The sequence below is a fragment of the Orcinus orca genome, chromosome 15 (assembly GCF_937001465.1).
Source record: "Orcinus orca chromosome 15, mOrcOrc1.1, whole genome shotgun sequence".
Classification (NCBI taxonomy): domain Eukaryota; kingdom Metazoa; phylum Chordata; class Mammalia; order Artiodactyla; family Delphinidae; genus Orcinus; species Orcinus orca.
The window spans coordinates 32,639,743-32,656,708 of record NC_064573.1 but is presented as its reverse complement, the minus strand read 5'-3'; the positions used below and the strand labels follow the sequence as shown (position 1 = coordinate 32,656,708).

Genomic DNA, 16,966 nt, shown 5'->3' with positions numbered 1-16,966 from the left:
TTTTATAAGCTGGACCTACAAAGCCTGCTGAGATCAATATGACCATGATACCAAAGCTAGAGAAGAAAAGTGAAAGAAAGGAAAATTATAGACAGTTCTCAGTTATAAATACAGATGCAAAATTTCAGCATAAAATTAGCAAACTGAATCAAGTGGTTAAAAAATATATCATGCCCAAACAAGATGTATTCCAAGAATGTAAGAACAGTTTAATACAGAATATCTATTAGTGTACATTATTATCACAGTATTGAGTGTTTCAGGGGTCCCCCAAGATGAGATGATGAAAGCACAGGACTTAGAGGCAGTTGTACAGCTAAGATTGATTATAAGCAACACAATAAGAATATACAACTAGATGGTTCAGTAAAAGAAAAAGATATAGGTGGGGTCTGGAGAAATCCATACGCAGGCTTCCTATGCTTCCCCTTCCCAGCCCAGGAAGAGACACTGAGTGTGCTGCTTTCTTTAGGAAGAAAAATGAAGCCTTTTAGAAAAGCCCATTTGAGACTCAGAAATTAGGTTTTTTACTGGGGGTCTGGTCACACAGGCATTCTCTGCCCTCAACTACCAAAATTCTGGCCTCCCAGAAAGAAAGCAGGTGCTCACCATAAATCACAGTGTACAAACAGCCTAGCCACAGTGAAACATCTATACCCGTTAGAGAATGTTTCAGAAGTCAAGTTCTCACACATTTGCTGAGGGTCATCCTTGCAAGCAGGTCCTTCTGAAGATAGTGGCTTCAAACCTGTTGTGTTAACTATCTCCTGCATATTAAATTAAGGAGAAAAAAACATATGGTCAAATGGATTCCCAATCTTACCAACTTTTTAGTGAGTTTCAACAAACATTCATCGTATAAAGTTTTGGTAAAATAAAATAGGACTTTCTTAACCTGATATGAGAAATATACCAAGAACTGATAACCAGCATCTTACCAAATGGTTAAATGTAAGAAACATTCTCATTAAAGTCAGGAACAAAACAAGGATGCTTCTATTACTGTTCCGATTAGACATTGTACTAGAGTTTCTTGTACTAGTCAGTACAAGAAAACCGTATATATAGAGGTAAGAAATAAAAATTATTTACAGATGATGATTACATAGAAAAGTCAGAAGAACTATTAGACAAACTGTTATAAATAATAATGTTGTTAGATACAAGATTAATAACAGAAATCAGTTATTATTCCAAAATTCCTATTATTGCCGTTTTACCAATCTAAAAATAAAATCTTCAAAAGATATTTACACTAGCAACAAAAACTACGTGAAATTTAGAAATAAACCAAACAGAAAATGTATAGATTTTTATCTTGGAAATCCAACAATTTCACACCTAGATTTCTACACTAAAGAAACTCACTTATGGGCATAAGGAGATATATACACGTATATTCACTTCAGCCCTGATAATAACACAAAAAGTTGAGTTTGTTGGGAGAATAAATAATAAACTGATTTACTCGTACAGTGGGATACTATACAACAGTTTAAATGAAAGCATTTGAGCTGTGTAAATTAACATGGATAAGTATCAAAAACAGCATTAAGTTTAAGTTTAAAAAAGCAAATTGAAATGAAAGAATTAGGGAAGTCTTTACAAATATCTGTGATTTTTTTCATCTTTTTTAAAAAGTGTGAAACAAATAAGGCAAACAATACATGTTCAGTTTTGACAGTGAATACATGGATATCTCATATTATTCTGCATACTTTTGCTTTATAATAAAAATAAAAAATTTAATTATATATATACATAACTTTAAAACTCAGACCTAGTACTGGGAAAACAATAAGTCAGCAAGTCCCATCTTACTACCTCTTTTCACTAATCTTGGAATTCAGTTACTACTTAGCCAAGTTATTTGGTTAATTCCCTTACGCTGAAGAGCACTTTGATGAAGAAGATGAAAGTCAACTAACTCAATTAGGTTGTCTAATACAGAACTACTTCTTCAATGTGCCTTTAGTGGGAAGGAAGGGAGGGAGGAAGGGACGGAGGAAAAATATGAATATTCGTTATCTTTAGGGATTTTTTTCTTCTAAATGTCAGACAATTCTTAGTGAAATTATTCAAGGCTGTAAAACTTATTTAGTGGCACCATCTATGTCATCAAAAATGCATCTTGGGCTTCCCTGGTGTCGCAGTGGTTGGGAGTCCGCCTGCCGATGCGGGGGACGCGGGTTCGTGCCCCGGTCCGGGAAGATCCCACATGCCGCGGAGCGGCTGGGCCCGTGAGCCATGGCCGCTGAGCCTGCGCGTCCGGAGCCTGTGCTCCGCAACGGGAGAGGCCACAGCAGTGAGAGGCCCACACACCGCAAAAAAAAAAAAAAAAAAAATGCATCTTAACTACAGGTTTTTGTATAAATAATAAGTGTAACTTTTATAAACATAATGTATTGGATTTGATTCTGTGTTGCTTTTCTTTTGTGTCATAAAAGAAGAGTTTGGGAATCTCTTATAAATTTATTCCTAATGATACATGGTAGAATCTTTTTTATCAGTCACTTTGATTTGCGTACTGTTGTCTAAGACTGTCAAAACTTTTAGATTTGTCTTGAAATCGATGGTAGCAAGTAGACTAAATTAGTTTTTGCCAGTGAAAGATTGAGCCCTAAAAGAATATCGATTCATGTTCTGTAAATCTGTTGCTGTCTTTACAGCTATAGTTTCTGCCAGAAAACTAGAAAGTAACGTGCTTTTAAGACTACATTAATCTCTGAGGAGTTAAACTGAATGGTTTCATTAAGAGGCAAATACCACTCTTCCTGAATAAGATACACATGTAAAATTTCAAAGTAAAATTGAAGATTTGAGTCTAAGACTTCATTAATCAGGAAGGTAGAAGCTTTGTAAGAATTAATTATAATAGGTGTGGGTGCAAACTCTAACATACAGATACAACTCCTTTTTTTTGTTTGTCTGTTTGCGGTATGCGGGCCTCTCACTGTTGTGGCCTCTCCCGTTGCGGAGCACAGGCTCCGGACGCGCAGGCTCAGCGACCATGGCTCACGGGCCCAGCTGCTCTGCGGCATGTGGGATACTCCTGGACCGGGGCACGAACCCGTGTCCCCTGCATTGGCAGGTGGACTCTCAACCACTGTGCCACCAGGGAAGCCCCGATACAACACCTTTTAAAATCTCAGTTTAAGTGAATACTTTTTTTTAACATCTTTATTGGAGTATAATTGCTTTACAATGGTGTGTTAGTTTCTGCTGTATAAGAAAGTGAACCAGCTATACGTATACATATATCCCCATATCCCCTCCCTCTTGCGTCTCCCTCCCATCCTCCCTATCCCACCCCTCTAGGTGGTCACAAAGCACCGAGCTGATCTTCCTGTGCTATGCGGCTGCTTCTCACTAGCTGTTTTACAGTTGGTAGTGTATATATGTCCATGCCACTCTCTCACTTCATCCCAGCTTACCCTTCACCCTCCCTGTGTCCTCAAGTCCATTCTCTACGTCAGCATTTTTATTCCTGTCCTACCGCTAGGTTCTTCAGAACCATCTTTTTTTTTTTAGATTCCATGTATATGTGTTAGCATATGGTGTTTGTTTTTCTCTTTCTGACTTCACTCTGTATGACAGGCTCTAGGTTCATCCACCTCACTACAAATAGCTCAATTTTGTTTCATTTTATGGCTGAGTAATATTCCATTGTATATATGTGTCACACCTTCTGTATACATTCATCTGTCGATGGACATTTAGTTTGCTTCCATGTCCTGGCTATGATTTTCTCTAGATATATGCCCAGTAGTGGGATTGCTGGGTATATTATTTTTATTTTATTTTATTTATTTATTTTTGGCTGTGTTGCGCAAGTGCTTTCTCTAGTTATGGCAAGCAGGGGCTACTCTTCGTTGCGGTGCAGAGGCTTCTCATTGCGGTGGCTTCTCTTGTGGACCACAAGCTCTAGGTGCACGAGCTTCTCATTGTGATGGCTTCTCTTGTTGTGGAGCACAAGCTCTAGGTGTGTGGGCTTCAGTAGTTGTGGCACGCAGGCTCTAGAGCACAGGCTCTGTAGTTGTGGTGCACGGGCTTAGTTGCTCCGCAGCATGTGGGATCTTCCTGAACCAGGGCTCGAACCCGTGTTCCCTGCATTGGCAGGTGGATTCTTAACAACTCTGCCACCAGGGAAGCCCTATACAACTATATTTTGTCTTGAATTATAAATTACTGCATAGCTTGTATTTGATTTGACATGGATAGGACTCATTGTTTATTGAAGAATTATACTGTTTAATAATACAAATGTCTCAGTGAGCCACAGTGCATCCTGCAAATAGATTACTGACCAATAATGGTATTCTGTTTAATGAGTACTTATGCTCAGTTCTAGTCTAGGCTTAGGGAAGTGTTAGTGTTGAAAGAGTTATATTATAACCTTTAACTTGAGGGAATTTAGAGGAAGGAGATATGGGGTATTTGAATAAACACAACCCTCTATGATCATGCTGGAAAAAAATTAGTCTTGTACATGGTAGTACCAAACATTTTTATTGGCCAGTATTCCTATAAATGTGTCAAGAGAGATTTTGAACATTCACATAGGCCCTCTGAATCTGAAAGTTTTCCATCTGGTGACAAGAATAGACTGGGTTTTTTTTTTGTTTATTTTTTCAAGTGGCAGAGGGAAAAAAGGAAAAAAGGAAATACAGCTTTGTCATGTTTTTCTCCTAAGATTTCCTAAGAAAGCGTAAGTGTATCTGGCCAAAGCATCACCTATTGCATAGCTACTTATTTTGGAAAATCCACTTATCTTGTAACTCCCCTCTTACAGTTTCTTGATGTGAGTAAAGTTTGAAACCTTAAGCCTGTACATTTTTTTATATAGGAGTTTTTATTAACTGCATATTGAAAAGTGGCAGCTTTTAATTTATATGTTTTTTTTTTTTCATTTAATTTATATGGGTTTTTAGTTGGACCCAGTTGAAAGGCCCTTGGAAGAAATAATTTGAGAGAGAACAATTATGTTGATACCTGGTTTTCATTTCATATGATTGAGTTAAATTAATCAGATGGGTCTTTATTCTTTGAGTTTATTATGAAGTAATGTAACTTTATTTAGCATCGTCTTGATAAATGCTAATCTTTTATGGTTTTCTCAACAGGGTTTTCTCCACAGTTAATTGTTCTTAAAATAACTTTAGTTTTTAAATAACTTATCTTTTGTTATTACAAGCTAACATACATCTACAATAGAAGAAGATTGTTAAAGTGCAAAGACTGTAAAAATCACCTCTAATCCTCTACTCACAATAGTCATCATTAGTATTTTAGTTGATATGCTTTTGGTAAATAAATAAATAAATGTATGTATGTATGTATGGAATGTATGGAATATATGTGTATTTATTTTTAATTTGGGATCATATTGTGTGTGTGTTTAAATGAATCCTGCTTTTACGCTTAATAATGTTTCAAAATTGTTCCAGGTCATTTAAGATGCTTACATAACATGATTTGTAACGACTGTCAGGTTTTGCATAGTATGGATATGCCATAATTCATTTCAGCAATCCTCTATGGTTGGCTGTTCAAAGTATTTGCAATTCTGTGCTGTTGTAAAGCCTTTATCCACTTTAAACTTTCTACTAGCTTGAAAATAGAAAGTGAGAATTGTTCTTCTAAGTTATTTTTATATGGCTCGCTTGATATGTGCTTGTATGCTGTATTTCCAAATTATCAGACATAGTCATAAGGTGTATGTGGGTGCTTAAAACCAGGATCAGAGTTTGGTGTACATCTTTGAATTCTTTTATCAGTTATATTCTGTCTTATGTTCATCTTGTTCTTCATCTTGTTTTCACAGGTAGATAATAAACTCTGTGAATTACCATACCGTGTCTTGATAAACCAACAAAACTAGCCCACCTTTCATAGCATATGTGAACTTGGGCCATGTGTCTCGTATTTTGATTAATACATGTTAATTGATGCCTTTTGTAAAGATAAAGTGGGTATATGAATATGGAAGAAACTGGCCAGGGAAAAATTTGTAAAGCAGAAACCATTTTCTCTCCAGTTTCCTTTTGAGTCTGTCTCTCCCCATTTACCTCCCTACAAATTCCTAGGCAGATTTGAAATAGATAAACATTTTTCAGTTCTTTTCACTCTTCCCTTTCTTCCTTTAGGCTGTAAGTGTGGTATCTACTATAAAGAAAAATCTAGATCATGATGAACCTCAAGAAAGATGATTCCCAGTAAGCATCTTATGTATGTGTAGATCTTCCTACTGTCCACCTCACAGAGAACTTGATTTACTTAAATATTTACCGAGGACTACCATCCTAGTCTCTCTTTAATACCTGGGTACATCAAACTCCCTGATGTGCTGACAAATAAGCTATTTCCTCTGCATGGAAGATTTTCATCCTGTTTGTTTGACTTACTCCTTATCCTTCAAGTCTCTGCTTTAATGTTACTGCCTGAGAGGCCTTCTCAGGAACTCCCATTATTTTCTGTCACATCACCCTGTTCATGACTTTCATATTACTGTTTCAATTTGTATATAGACATATAAGCATTTACCATATGGGCATATAGGCATTACCATACAAATGGCTCACCCCTACCTTAAGTTCTTGAAGGCAGGGAACTTGCTTCTTTTGTTCAACATTCTGTGCTTATCTCCAGAGCAGAGGACCTGATGGAAGTTTGTAACTTACAACAGCAAATTAAGTAATATATATTTATGTTGAACGTATATAAGTACTAGGGCAAAGTGACTAAGGGCATGAATCATTCTTTTCTCCAGCTTCCTTTTGAGTGTCACTCCCTTCCCCTTGCTCCCCATTTACTCCCCAAAACTCTTAAACAAAATTGCAGAATATACAAGCATTTGTTTTCTGTTCTATCACCCTTCCACATTAGAAGTCCTGTCAATAAATATAAATATTCATTGAATGGATAAATGCTAGGTTCTGTCAACCATTCATAGCTCTAGCACTCAAGAAGCTTATGGTCTAGTAGGGCAGATACAAATAAGGAGCAAAGAACTGTGACTTGTGGTGATCATGGAAGTCTATCTGTTCCCAGGGATAGCTATCCAGTTTGACATTGCTTTTCTCTGCTGTTCCTCGTCTATATACAGTGTAGCAAGTTGGCCTACTTTCAGTTCTGTCCTTGGTACTTGTATTGAACACCTACTAATCTGAGGCATCTTCCTCAAGCACGTATCTGTCCTCCCATTAAATCTGATATACATGATTAGTACTCCAAGCAGTTTCCTGGGCATGTTCTTATTTGGTTCTTACACAGATTCTTTTATTTAAGTAGCTTGTAAAACCCCTTGCTATTTAATTCTTGGAGAAGTTAGAGCTCAATAATTATGCTATTATGTCTGTGACAGTGGGCTTCTCTTCCAAGCTCTATACGATTTCTTGTGAATTCTGTAGAAACTTATGTTCCTTAAAAAGAGAGAATGACTCTTTTACTGATATCTTGACCTAGCTGCTTTCTAGGATGGGCACCCTAGTGAGGATTATCTCTTCACAAGCAATTTGAAACAGATTGTACTAGTTTTACCCTGCTGTTTAACAGAATGCAGATTTTCTCATTTGGAAGATCTAGGTCAGACCCCAAATGAAATATAAACTGTTCAAGTTCATTTGTTGGTCTTCATTATCCATAGACATTCTCAAACTGGAGACAAGTGGAAACTGCTTTGGACTGGTGAAAACCACCCAAGTCTGTCTACATAGTCATCAGCACCTATAGAGATGAAGTGACATAGATTATGGGCTAATAACAGCTGCTTACAGTTTGCATAGTGCTTTATAGTTCTCTAAAATTTTTAGTAAAAAATTTCATCTAATATTAAATTATTTAATCTGCATTGAGTCTTAGAAGTAAAAGGCCTTACTGTCTGAAGAACTGAAATGGGTGGCTGGAGTGTAATATATCAGTTGGAGAGTTGTAAGAGCTTATTTTGGAGGGGAAGGCAAGGCCTAATCATTTAGGAATTGTGATAGCTAATTCTAGACTTTACCTGATACCTAAAGTCCAGTCAAGAGCTAGCTTTGCCATCTTCAAATTCTCTCCCCTTGCTCTTCTGCAATTGAGCAATCTACTGTATGCTTAGATTGTCCAGTAAATGCTGTGCTAGCTAGTCTCCAAAGGTGACCCTCAATGAAATATGCCTCCTGATACTCACGCTTCCATGTTGGATCTGCAGTAGCTCTGTGACTCATTTTAACTAACATGATGCAGCTGAACTGATGCTATGCCTGTTCCAGGGCTAAACTTTAAGACAACTTGAAAGCTTCTGTTTTTTGCACTTTTGGGGAATAATGAGCCACCACGTAAGAAGTCCAGCTACCTAGTTGGAGTGACTATGTTGAAAGACTACCTGGAGAGGGAGCAGCACTGAGAGTGCCTTCAGAAAGAGAGGCCCCACCACTCTGGTTTCCCACCTGCGCCCATCCTTGCCCATGAAGGCGTTGGAAATGTGAGTGAAGCTATCTTGGACATTCTAGCTCCAGCTACCACATGACAACAGTCTCATGAGAGACTGTTAGACTAAGAGAAAAAAAATATCCAAATGTCCTCAAGAAAATGACTTCTTGATGTCTCCAAGAATCATGAAAAATATTAAAATGAGTGGCGTTTTAAGGCACTGAGTTTTGTGGTGCTTTGTTACATAGTATCAGATAAATAGCACAAGTAGCTAGGGGACATTTTGAGTGGTAACTTTCTAGTGCAACAGAAATTATAAAACTGATTCAAGCAGAGAAATAATCTAGAAATTCTGCTGTCAATCTCAAGAGTCTGGTGTGAGACAAACTTGTAAACAAACAGTCATAGCATAAGTGGTACCTCTCATTCTGCAGTTGCTTTTGCATTCAACAGTGTCATAGTGATGTTTCCTAATGGGGTATATGGATTTTTCTTTCTTTTTGATTACAGTATTTCTTAGTGTGTGTGCCATAGTTTGCTTAATAGTTCCCACTATTGATAGACATTTACATTATTTTATGTCTAAGTTTTCCATATTGCAAACAGTGATGCACAAATATGAATATATCTCAGGTAATTTAAACTTGTACTCCAAAATGGCTTTACCAGTTTATGGTACTACCATCCTTGACCATGCATTCTTTGGTTGCTATTTGTAAGGTTGAGAATGGTCATCTTTTACTATTCAAATACAGAAGGTAAGAATATGCTATATAGGAAGTAATATTTATTGGCAGCAAACATGAATTCTGGAATTAGTGAAATGCCTTCAGAAAACTTTCGATTTGTCTGATTATTTAGTAAGGGAGAGAAAAATGCCCAACACATTCTGCCACATCTAAACTCAATATGCTATTGTCAATTTTTTCCTCAAAGGAAACTAGTGGAGAATCAGCTACTGTATCATAAATATGAAACGTGTGTTTAAAAAATTACAGAAGTTAATTAGACTTAAATCTTTTACTATGAATGCATCAATAGAGGAGATAGCAAAGACTGATAGAAGAAGTATGAACTTTATAGACCTGGGGTTTAAATCCTAGCTCTGCCACTTCAGTGTGGTAGTTGATGTGATATGACCCTTTATATTTTTATTCATTTAAAAAACTAGTTTGGAACATGTGGCAAAATGAGTGAGAATATAATTCTTTATAAAGACTGTATGGAATAATACTACCTATCATATTTTGCATCCATTATTCTATTTGAATTTTGCTAGCAGAAATAGAAATTAATACTTCTTTTTGTACATGAGGGTTCAAAAATGACAGAATTCGAAAATGGAGTGCTAGGGTTAGAACCCTGGTCTAATGGCTCCTAGTTTAGCACTCTTTCCTTTAGGTCACATTGCCTGGTGTTCTTTTGGTTCCCTTGTAACTAATTCTTAGTGTTTCCATGTTAGTGTATTTATCTAATGTTCCACCAGAGCCAGCAAAATGTTTAGTCCCTGCTTTGTGAGTAATAGTGGTAAACACTTTTTTTTGCCTCATCCATTTTCATTTAGAGATTACCTCAAGTGAAAAGGAATTTGTTATTCAGAAGAAAGCTAAGCTGATAATATTTTTATATTACAGTGATCCTCAGACTTTTTGTATGAAGCTACTATTTTCATTTCTGAAATAGTATGACCATGTAGTTGTGATAAGAGTCCCTTAGTTGAGGAATATAAAGAATATTGATGAAGATTTTTAGTTCTGTGAGAGAGATAATAATTGGTAGAAGTGTTTGGCATCCTTGTAGGAATACCATCATAACTTGTATAATGGAAATGAAGACAAATCATAAAGACAAGCTACCACTGAAGTCCTTAATGCTCAGTTTTCCTTTATGCTATGAATTTGTTTAGAAAGAAAGAAGGGATTTGATACATGAATAATGCTGATGTTTAAAATTACACTTTCTAAGACAAAATCTAGTTTCAGTTTGAGGACCTTGGAAATTATCTTGAATTCTCTGTATATTTGAAGGGTCAATGTATTATTTAATTTGTGAAACCAAGGGTAGGTTAGTATGTAAGACCTTCAGAGGGTTCTACCAACTGCAACTCTAGAAATTCTTTTACCACTGGTTCTTTTATTACTGTTAATTATTTCATTACTCCTTCTTAAAAGTAAAGCACACATGCACACTTATGTGCTTAAGTCTTAGAGTAGTAAATTATAGGCTCCAGAGAAACGCCTTATGTATGTAACTTTGTTATTTTTCATATTAAGATGTGAAAAAAATAGTTTATTTCCAATTTGAAGAACTATCATTATAATTCTCTCCCTTTGTAGTAATCAAAATGCAAGAAATATAGAACATGGAGATACTTTCAGGAAAGGCTTCATTATTTTTTAGCATGTTTAGATGGCAGATTGTAGACCATTTAAAATTTTTTGTTTTTCTGTAAAAACTATGATGATTCGTCTCTAGCCAAGTCCATTTCTTATCTTGATAGTTTTGTGTGGCTTCTGTTGTGTATAGGAATGTATCAAATGTGAAGGTGACATAACACTTCTTTTTTTGATTTTTTAGATTTTTTAAAGATTTTATTTTTGTTGAACAGTTTTACATTCACAGCAATACTAAGAGGAAGGTACAGATATTTCTCATATACACTCTGCCCCAGCACATGCATAGCCTCTCCTATTGTCAACACCTCTCACCACAGTGGTACATTTGTTACAATTTGTTACAATTGATGAACCTATACTGACAACTCATAATCACCCAAAGACCATATACCTCAGTGTTCTCTCTTGGTATTGTACATTCTATGGGCTTTGACAAATGTTTAATGTCATTTGTCCATCATTATAGTATGATACAGAGTAGTTTTACTGCACTAAAAATCTTCTGTGCTCCACTTATACATCCCTTCTTCCCCCCCAACCCTGGGCAACTAGTTATCTTTTTATTATCTCCATAGTTTTATCAATACCTTTTCTTTAGTTGTAATCATACTGTACCTAGCCTTTTCAGATTGACCTCTTTCACTTAGCAATGTGCAAGTAATGTGTACTTAAGGTTCCTCCATGTCTTTTCATTGATTGATACCTCCTTTCCTTTTAGCACTGCATAACATTGTTTGAATGTATTCATTTATCCATTCACTTGGTGAAGGCCATCTGAATTGCTTCCAGGTTTTGGTTATTATAAATAAAGTCGCTATAAATATCCATGTGCAGGCTTTTGTGTGGGCATTAAGTATTCAACTCCTTTGGGTAAATACCAGGGAGGGCAATTCCTGGACTGTATGGTAAGAGTATGTTTAGTTTTGTAAGAAACTGCCACACTGACTTCCAGAATGGCTCTACGTTTTTGCCTTCCCACCAGCAATTAATGAGAGTTCCTGTAGCTCTACATCCTCACCTGCATTTGATGTTGTCAGTGTTCCAAATCTTGGTCATTCTGATAAGTGTTTAGTGATTTCTCATTGTTTTAATTTGCATTTCCCTGATGGTATATGATGTGGAGCATCTTTTCACATGCTTATTTGCCATCCATATCTCTTCTTTGGTGAGTTGTTTATTAAGATCTTTGGCCCATTTTTTAAATCAGGTTGCTTATTTTCTTGTTGTTGAGTTTTAAGAGTTCTTTGTATATTTTGGCCAACATTCCTTTATCATATGTGCCTTTTGCAAATATTTTCTCCCGGTCCATGGCTTGTTTTCTCATTCTCTTCACAGTGTCTTTCACAGAGCAGAATTTTTTAATTTTAATGAAGTCCAGCTTATTAATTATTTCTTTCATGGATTATGCCTTTGGTGTTGCATCTAAAAAGTTGTCACCATACCCAAGGTCATTTAGGTTTTCTCCTGTGTTATCTTCTAGGAGTTTTGTATTTTGCAATTTACATTTAGGTCTGTGATTCATTTGAGTTAATTTTTGTGAAGGGTGTAAGGTCTTTGCTTATATATATTTGTTTGCATGTGCATGTCCAGTTATCCCAGCGATATTTGAAAAGACTCTTTGCTCCATTTTATTGCCTCTGCTTCTTGGTCAGAGATCATTGACTCTATTTATGTGGACTTTTTCTGGACTCCATTCTGTTCCATTGATCCATTTATCTATTCTTTTGCCAGTACCACAATGTTTTGATTACAGTAGCTGTATATTAAGTCTTATAGTTGGGTAATGTATAGCTTCCAGTTTTGTTCTTCAATACTGTGTTGGCTATTATGGAGCCTTTGCCTTTCCATATAAACTTTAGAATCAGTTTGTTGATATCTACAAAATAACATGCTGAGATTTTTTTTGTTTTGTTTTGTTTTGTTTATGGACTAGGATTGCTTTGAATCTATAAATCAAGTTGGGAAGTACTGACATCTTGACAATATTGAGTCATCTTACCCTGAGCCCATTAATTTACTTCTTCTTTGATTTTGTTCATCAGAGTTTTTTAGTTTTCATCACATAGATCTTGTACATATTTTGTTAGATTTATACCAATTTGATTTTTGGGAGGCACTAATGTAAATGATACTGTGATTTGATATTGTGTTTTTAATTTCAAATTTTACTTATTGATTGCTGGTAACAATATGTAAGAAAGAGATTGACTTTTATATATGAACCTTGTATCCTCCTTGCTGTAATTGCTTATTAGTTCCAGGAGCTTTTTGTCCATTTAAAAATAGTTTCTACATAAATGATCATGTCACCTTTGAATAAAGAAAGTATTATTTATTTCTTCCCAATCTGTATATCATTTATTTCCTTTTTCTTTGCATTAGCTAGTACTTCCAGTGTCATGTTGATGATCATTTCCATTCTTTATCCTCCTTTCTGTGAGATCTATCTCTTAAAATTTTCTGCATTATATATTTTTTGCAGCTCACCAAAGCTCATCGACAAGGTCACATGGTGAAAGTAGATTGGCTGGACAGATTGACATTTAGAGAAATAGAAATGATAAATGAGGTGGGTTGTATCCCTCTTTTTTATTTCAAAATATTTTCTCCAGAATTTTAACTGAAAAAATTTTTAGAAGAACTATTTATTGCCAGGTATCTCTCAAATGTGGGAGCATTGAGGATTACCTCTAGTTGTGAGGTTTATGCTAAAAAGGAAAGCTTAGGATATCTGCCTTTCTTATATTTTAGTGTTCTCTTGAACCCTGAAATAGGTAGTGGATATCATAAGTGTACTAAATATCATATAAGTGAAGCCCATGTTAATCTTGATGCCTCACTTGTATGTTCTCTCTTTCTCCATATGGCAGTTTATGTCCAAGTTGATTGGATAAATCTGTCAACATAGTGTCAAAACAACCTCTTCACTTCAGTTACCTTAAGTCATCAATAGCAATTCCTCTCCCCAATTAAGATATTCCTTGTCTTATTTAGTACATATAGGGCTGTGCACACTTAATGAGGTTACATGGTTCAAGTAATTCGTGTGCTTTCTTGATCTTGTGTATTGGTCCAGAATATGTTCAATGAAAAGATGGCTTCAGTGAAACTCTTTACAAAAGTTAGAACGACAAAAAAGTTTTTTATGTACACTAGCACTGAAATACTAGATGTTTGGCCTAACACTCTATGTCTAGAGAGCAGAAATAATGCTTATATATTAATCACATTAGGAGAGAGGAATAGCAATTTTGTGAAATGCGTAGCTTATAGTGATCACCACATGGCACAACTGACTTGATTTGTGTTCTTTCAACAGTTTTCAGCAGGTGGAAAGAGAGAAATTTGTCATTTTACAGTGAACACTTAGAAAAATAAAATTTTGACATTGTTCATTTTTTAAAAACAAATTAGTAGTGTCTAACAACATTTATATTCAGTATGAATACTGGGCATCTTTTCTAAATGTATTCATAATACATTCTTATATACTGAAACTGGAAGAAAATTTTACTTTTTTGAATTTTGATAATAGTCACATTCCAAAAATAGTTTAATTAAAATGCTTTTTTCTTTTTCCTATTTTTAATTAAAAAATATTTTTAATTTTTCTATTCTTCAACTTAGATACCCCTGGGTTTAGAAAATGTAACATTAGAGCATACTTTGCCCATCCTTTTTCACTCACTCTATCTGCACTCTTTAAAACATAGGAGGCTATCTATTATCATAATAGATTATAATATGCTTCATAAAGCTGAACAGTTTAAGTGACCTCCTTAGATCTTTATGATTATATACATATAGATTTAAAGCCATTTTTCAAACTGTTTTGGGTCAGGACTAATCACCCTTTTAAATTTAATTTTATTTTCACTTCATTATTAACATAATATTTGCTTTTTTAAGGGGACACATTTATACACACAATCAGCATTTTATATGTTGGGGAAGAAGTAACTATTCCCAGTGTATTTAAAGTGTATTGATCAAACTTTACAAATGATTACAAGTTACTTTAAGACCGTTTATAAATTGTGAAAAACTTGTAAATGTTTTATGTGTTAAGCTCAAATGACCTCTGTCCTTAGTTACATGCACTTTGTTTTACTTTTGTTTTTTTGTTATACTTATATTAATTTCTACAGTTAGATTAGTCCATATGGTTTAAGGGTGAACTGTTCTTTGCTTAAAATTATTAGAAATACAAATTTTTTTTTAAATAAAATAATTCTCCTGCAAATGTATATGAAATACCTTTAAAATGTTATATAATAGAATTCATACTACTGAATAAACCAAAAATGTCATTAAGTTTGAGGAGGGAGTTATAAGTGAGTAGTAGACACTTCTGGATAAAACAGTAGTGCTGTATATAATGAAATAGTAGTGCTGTGTAAAACAGTGCATTTATAATAATGAAATAAAAATTTGTTACAGTTTAAATTATATTTGATAGAATCCATGTATTACTGAATTGGGAATAATGATACAAACTGAGGTTGAAGAAAATCATTTTTCATAAAAAATCTTGTTTTTTTCTTTTAGAGTGAAAAACGAAGTTCTAATTTCATGTACTTGATGGTTGAGTTTCGATGTGTCAAGTGTGATGATAAGGAATATGGTATTGTTTATTATGAAAAGGTATTTTCCTTGGAACTGTTTATGGTCTCTAAAGTAGAAGGGACGGGAAACATTAAAAACAATTTACCGTTTTTCCTGCTGGGATGAATTCTTTGGCTGCAGAATGGCAGCAGACAGCTGTCAGCAGCAGCTGTTTGTATATACACAAATCAAATCATATAGCTACAACAAGATTACAAAAGCTGATCACTCATGTAATGCAGTTCTGGGTTATAGAATTCAATAAATATACAAGAGATTAAAAACTTTTTGATTAATTGTTCTGTAAATTGGCAAGTAAGACATTAAAGCAGTAGCTTCATTAACAATTAGTGTCCATCTGAAAAGTAGAAAGAGGGAATCATATGTTTTATGTGGTAGGCTATTGAATGGTAAGGGTATGTTTGTTATTTGAATGTGTATGTAATGTGTTGGAATTGTATATGTAACAATTCCAACATAAGTATGCTTATGAAATACCTTATAAATGTTCATTTATATAATATATGCAGAATTAAGAAAACCATGTTATCAGTAGGCTGAGTGGTAATGAATATGAAGTTATGAATTTGCTCTGGTCTGTTCATTACCAAAAGAAAGTAGTTATATATTTGATATCTAGCTACTTGAAAAATATCTGTGCCTTAAATGCTTATTTATGGGTCTTCATTTTAGTACTACAGAAATAATAGTATGCATAGTTCAAAACCACATAAATTAGGTACCTTCTGTTATTTTGGAAGTACTGAGACAAGTGCTTATGAGGACAGTGCGAATCAGAATCAGTGTGAATGAGGACAGACTTTCGATACATGGCATAATAGAATAATATTTCTTCTAGCATAGAGCTAAGCTATATGCAGTTTATTTGTTCATTAGAAGCAGCACTTTTAAATTACCTTTACACATTAGTGTTATTTGTTAAAGTTGTCACAAGTGATTTTTTAAAAATATATGTTTTATAACTATTAAATTACTATTTGAAAGATGTTTTCATAATGAAGGTTTAGGGTTTGTATAGTTAATTTGTGATCATTTTTCTGGTACTTTTCAAGTTAATGTATTTTTCCCTTTAGCTTGTACCCCTTCCTAAAGTAAAAGGTTAGGAAAAGTGAACTTGTTTCAGCTTTTTATTTTATAAATAATATTCTCTGGGGGAAAAAAAAGATAAGAACGTAGACTATTTAATATTGTTTGCTAATTCATTAGAAAGACTACATTAAAAAGGGAAACGTAGGTGAGTGAAATTGTTTTGTTACCAATACATTCTTAATAAAATCACTTTTTACATTTTTACTATATGTAATTTCATTAAAAGCAATATTTCCTGCCTATATGGAGTTTATAGTGCAGAACCATGCTAATGGTGATGGTACTTTCAATCATTAGAGACTTGAAGGATCTTTTGAAAGACAGCTTTGTTGATAGGTGAAATAATAACAGAATAGAAATTAGAAGAATTTCAAGTATTTTTGAAAAGGTTCTTGACCCCTTTCTACTGCTTCTTGAAAATTGCCCATAAATTAATGCCTGTCTAC

At 34.6% G+C, this 16,966-nt stretch overlaps 1 protein-coding gene across 8 annotated transcripts in view; it reads left to right on the top strand.

Moving 5' to 3' along the window:
• Positions 1–16,966, top strand: part of PIK3C3 (phosphatidylinositol 3-kinase catalytic subunit type 3) — a 155,094-nt gene that overhangs the window by 38,476 nt on the left and 99,652 nt on the right. For all 8 annotated transcript variants that reach the window (XM_033412469.2, XM_033412470.2, XM_004283538.3 and 5 more), the window contains exons 5-6: positions 13,288–13,374; positions 15,354–15,449. In XM_033412469.2, the coding sequence (XP_033268360.1) occupies positions 13,288–13,374; positions 15,354–15,449 (183 nt within the window). The remainder of the gene's footprint in view (positions 1–13,287; positions 13,375–15,353; positions 15,450–16,966) is intronic.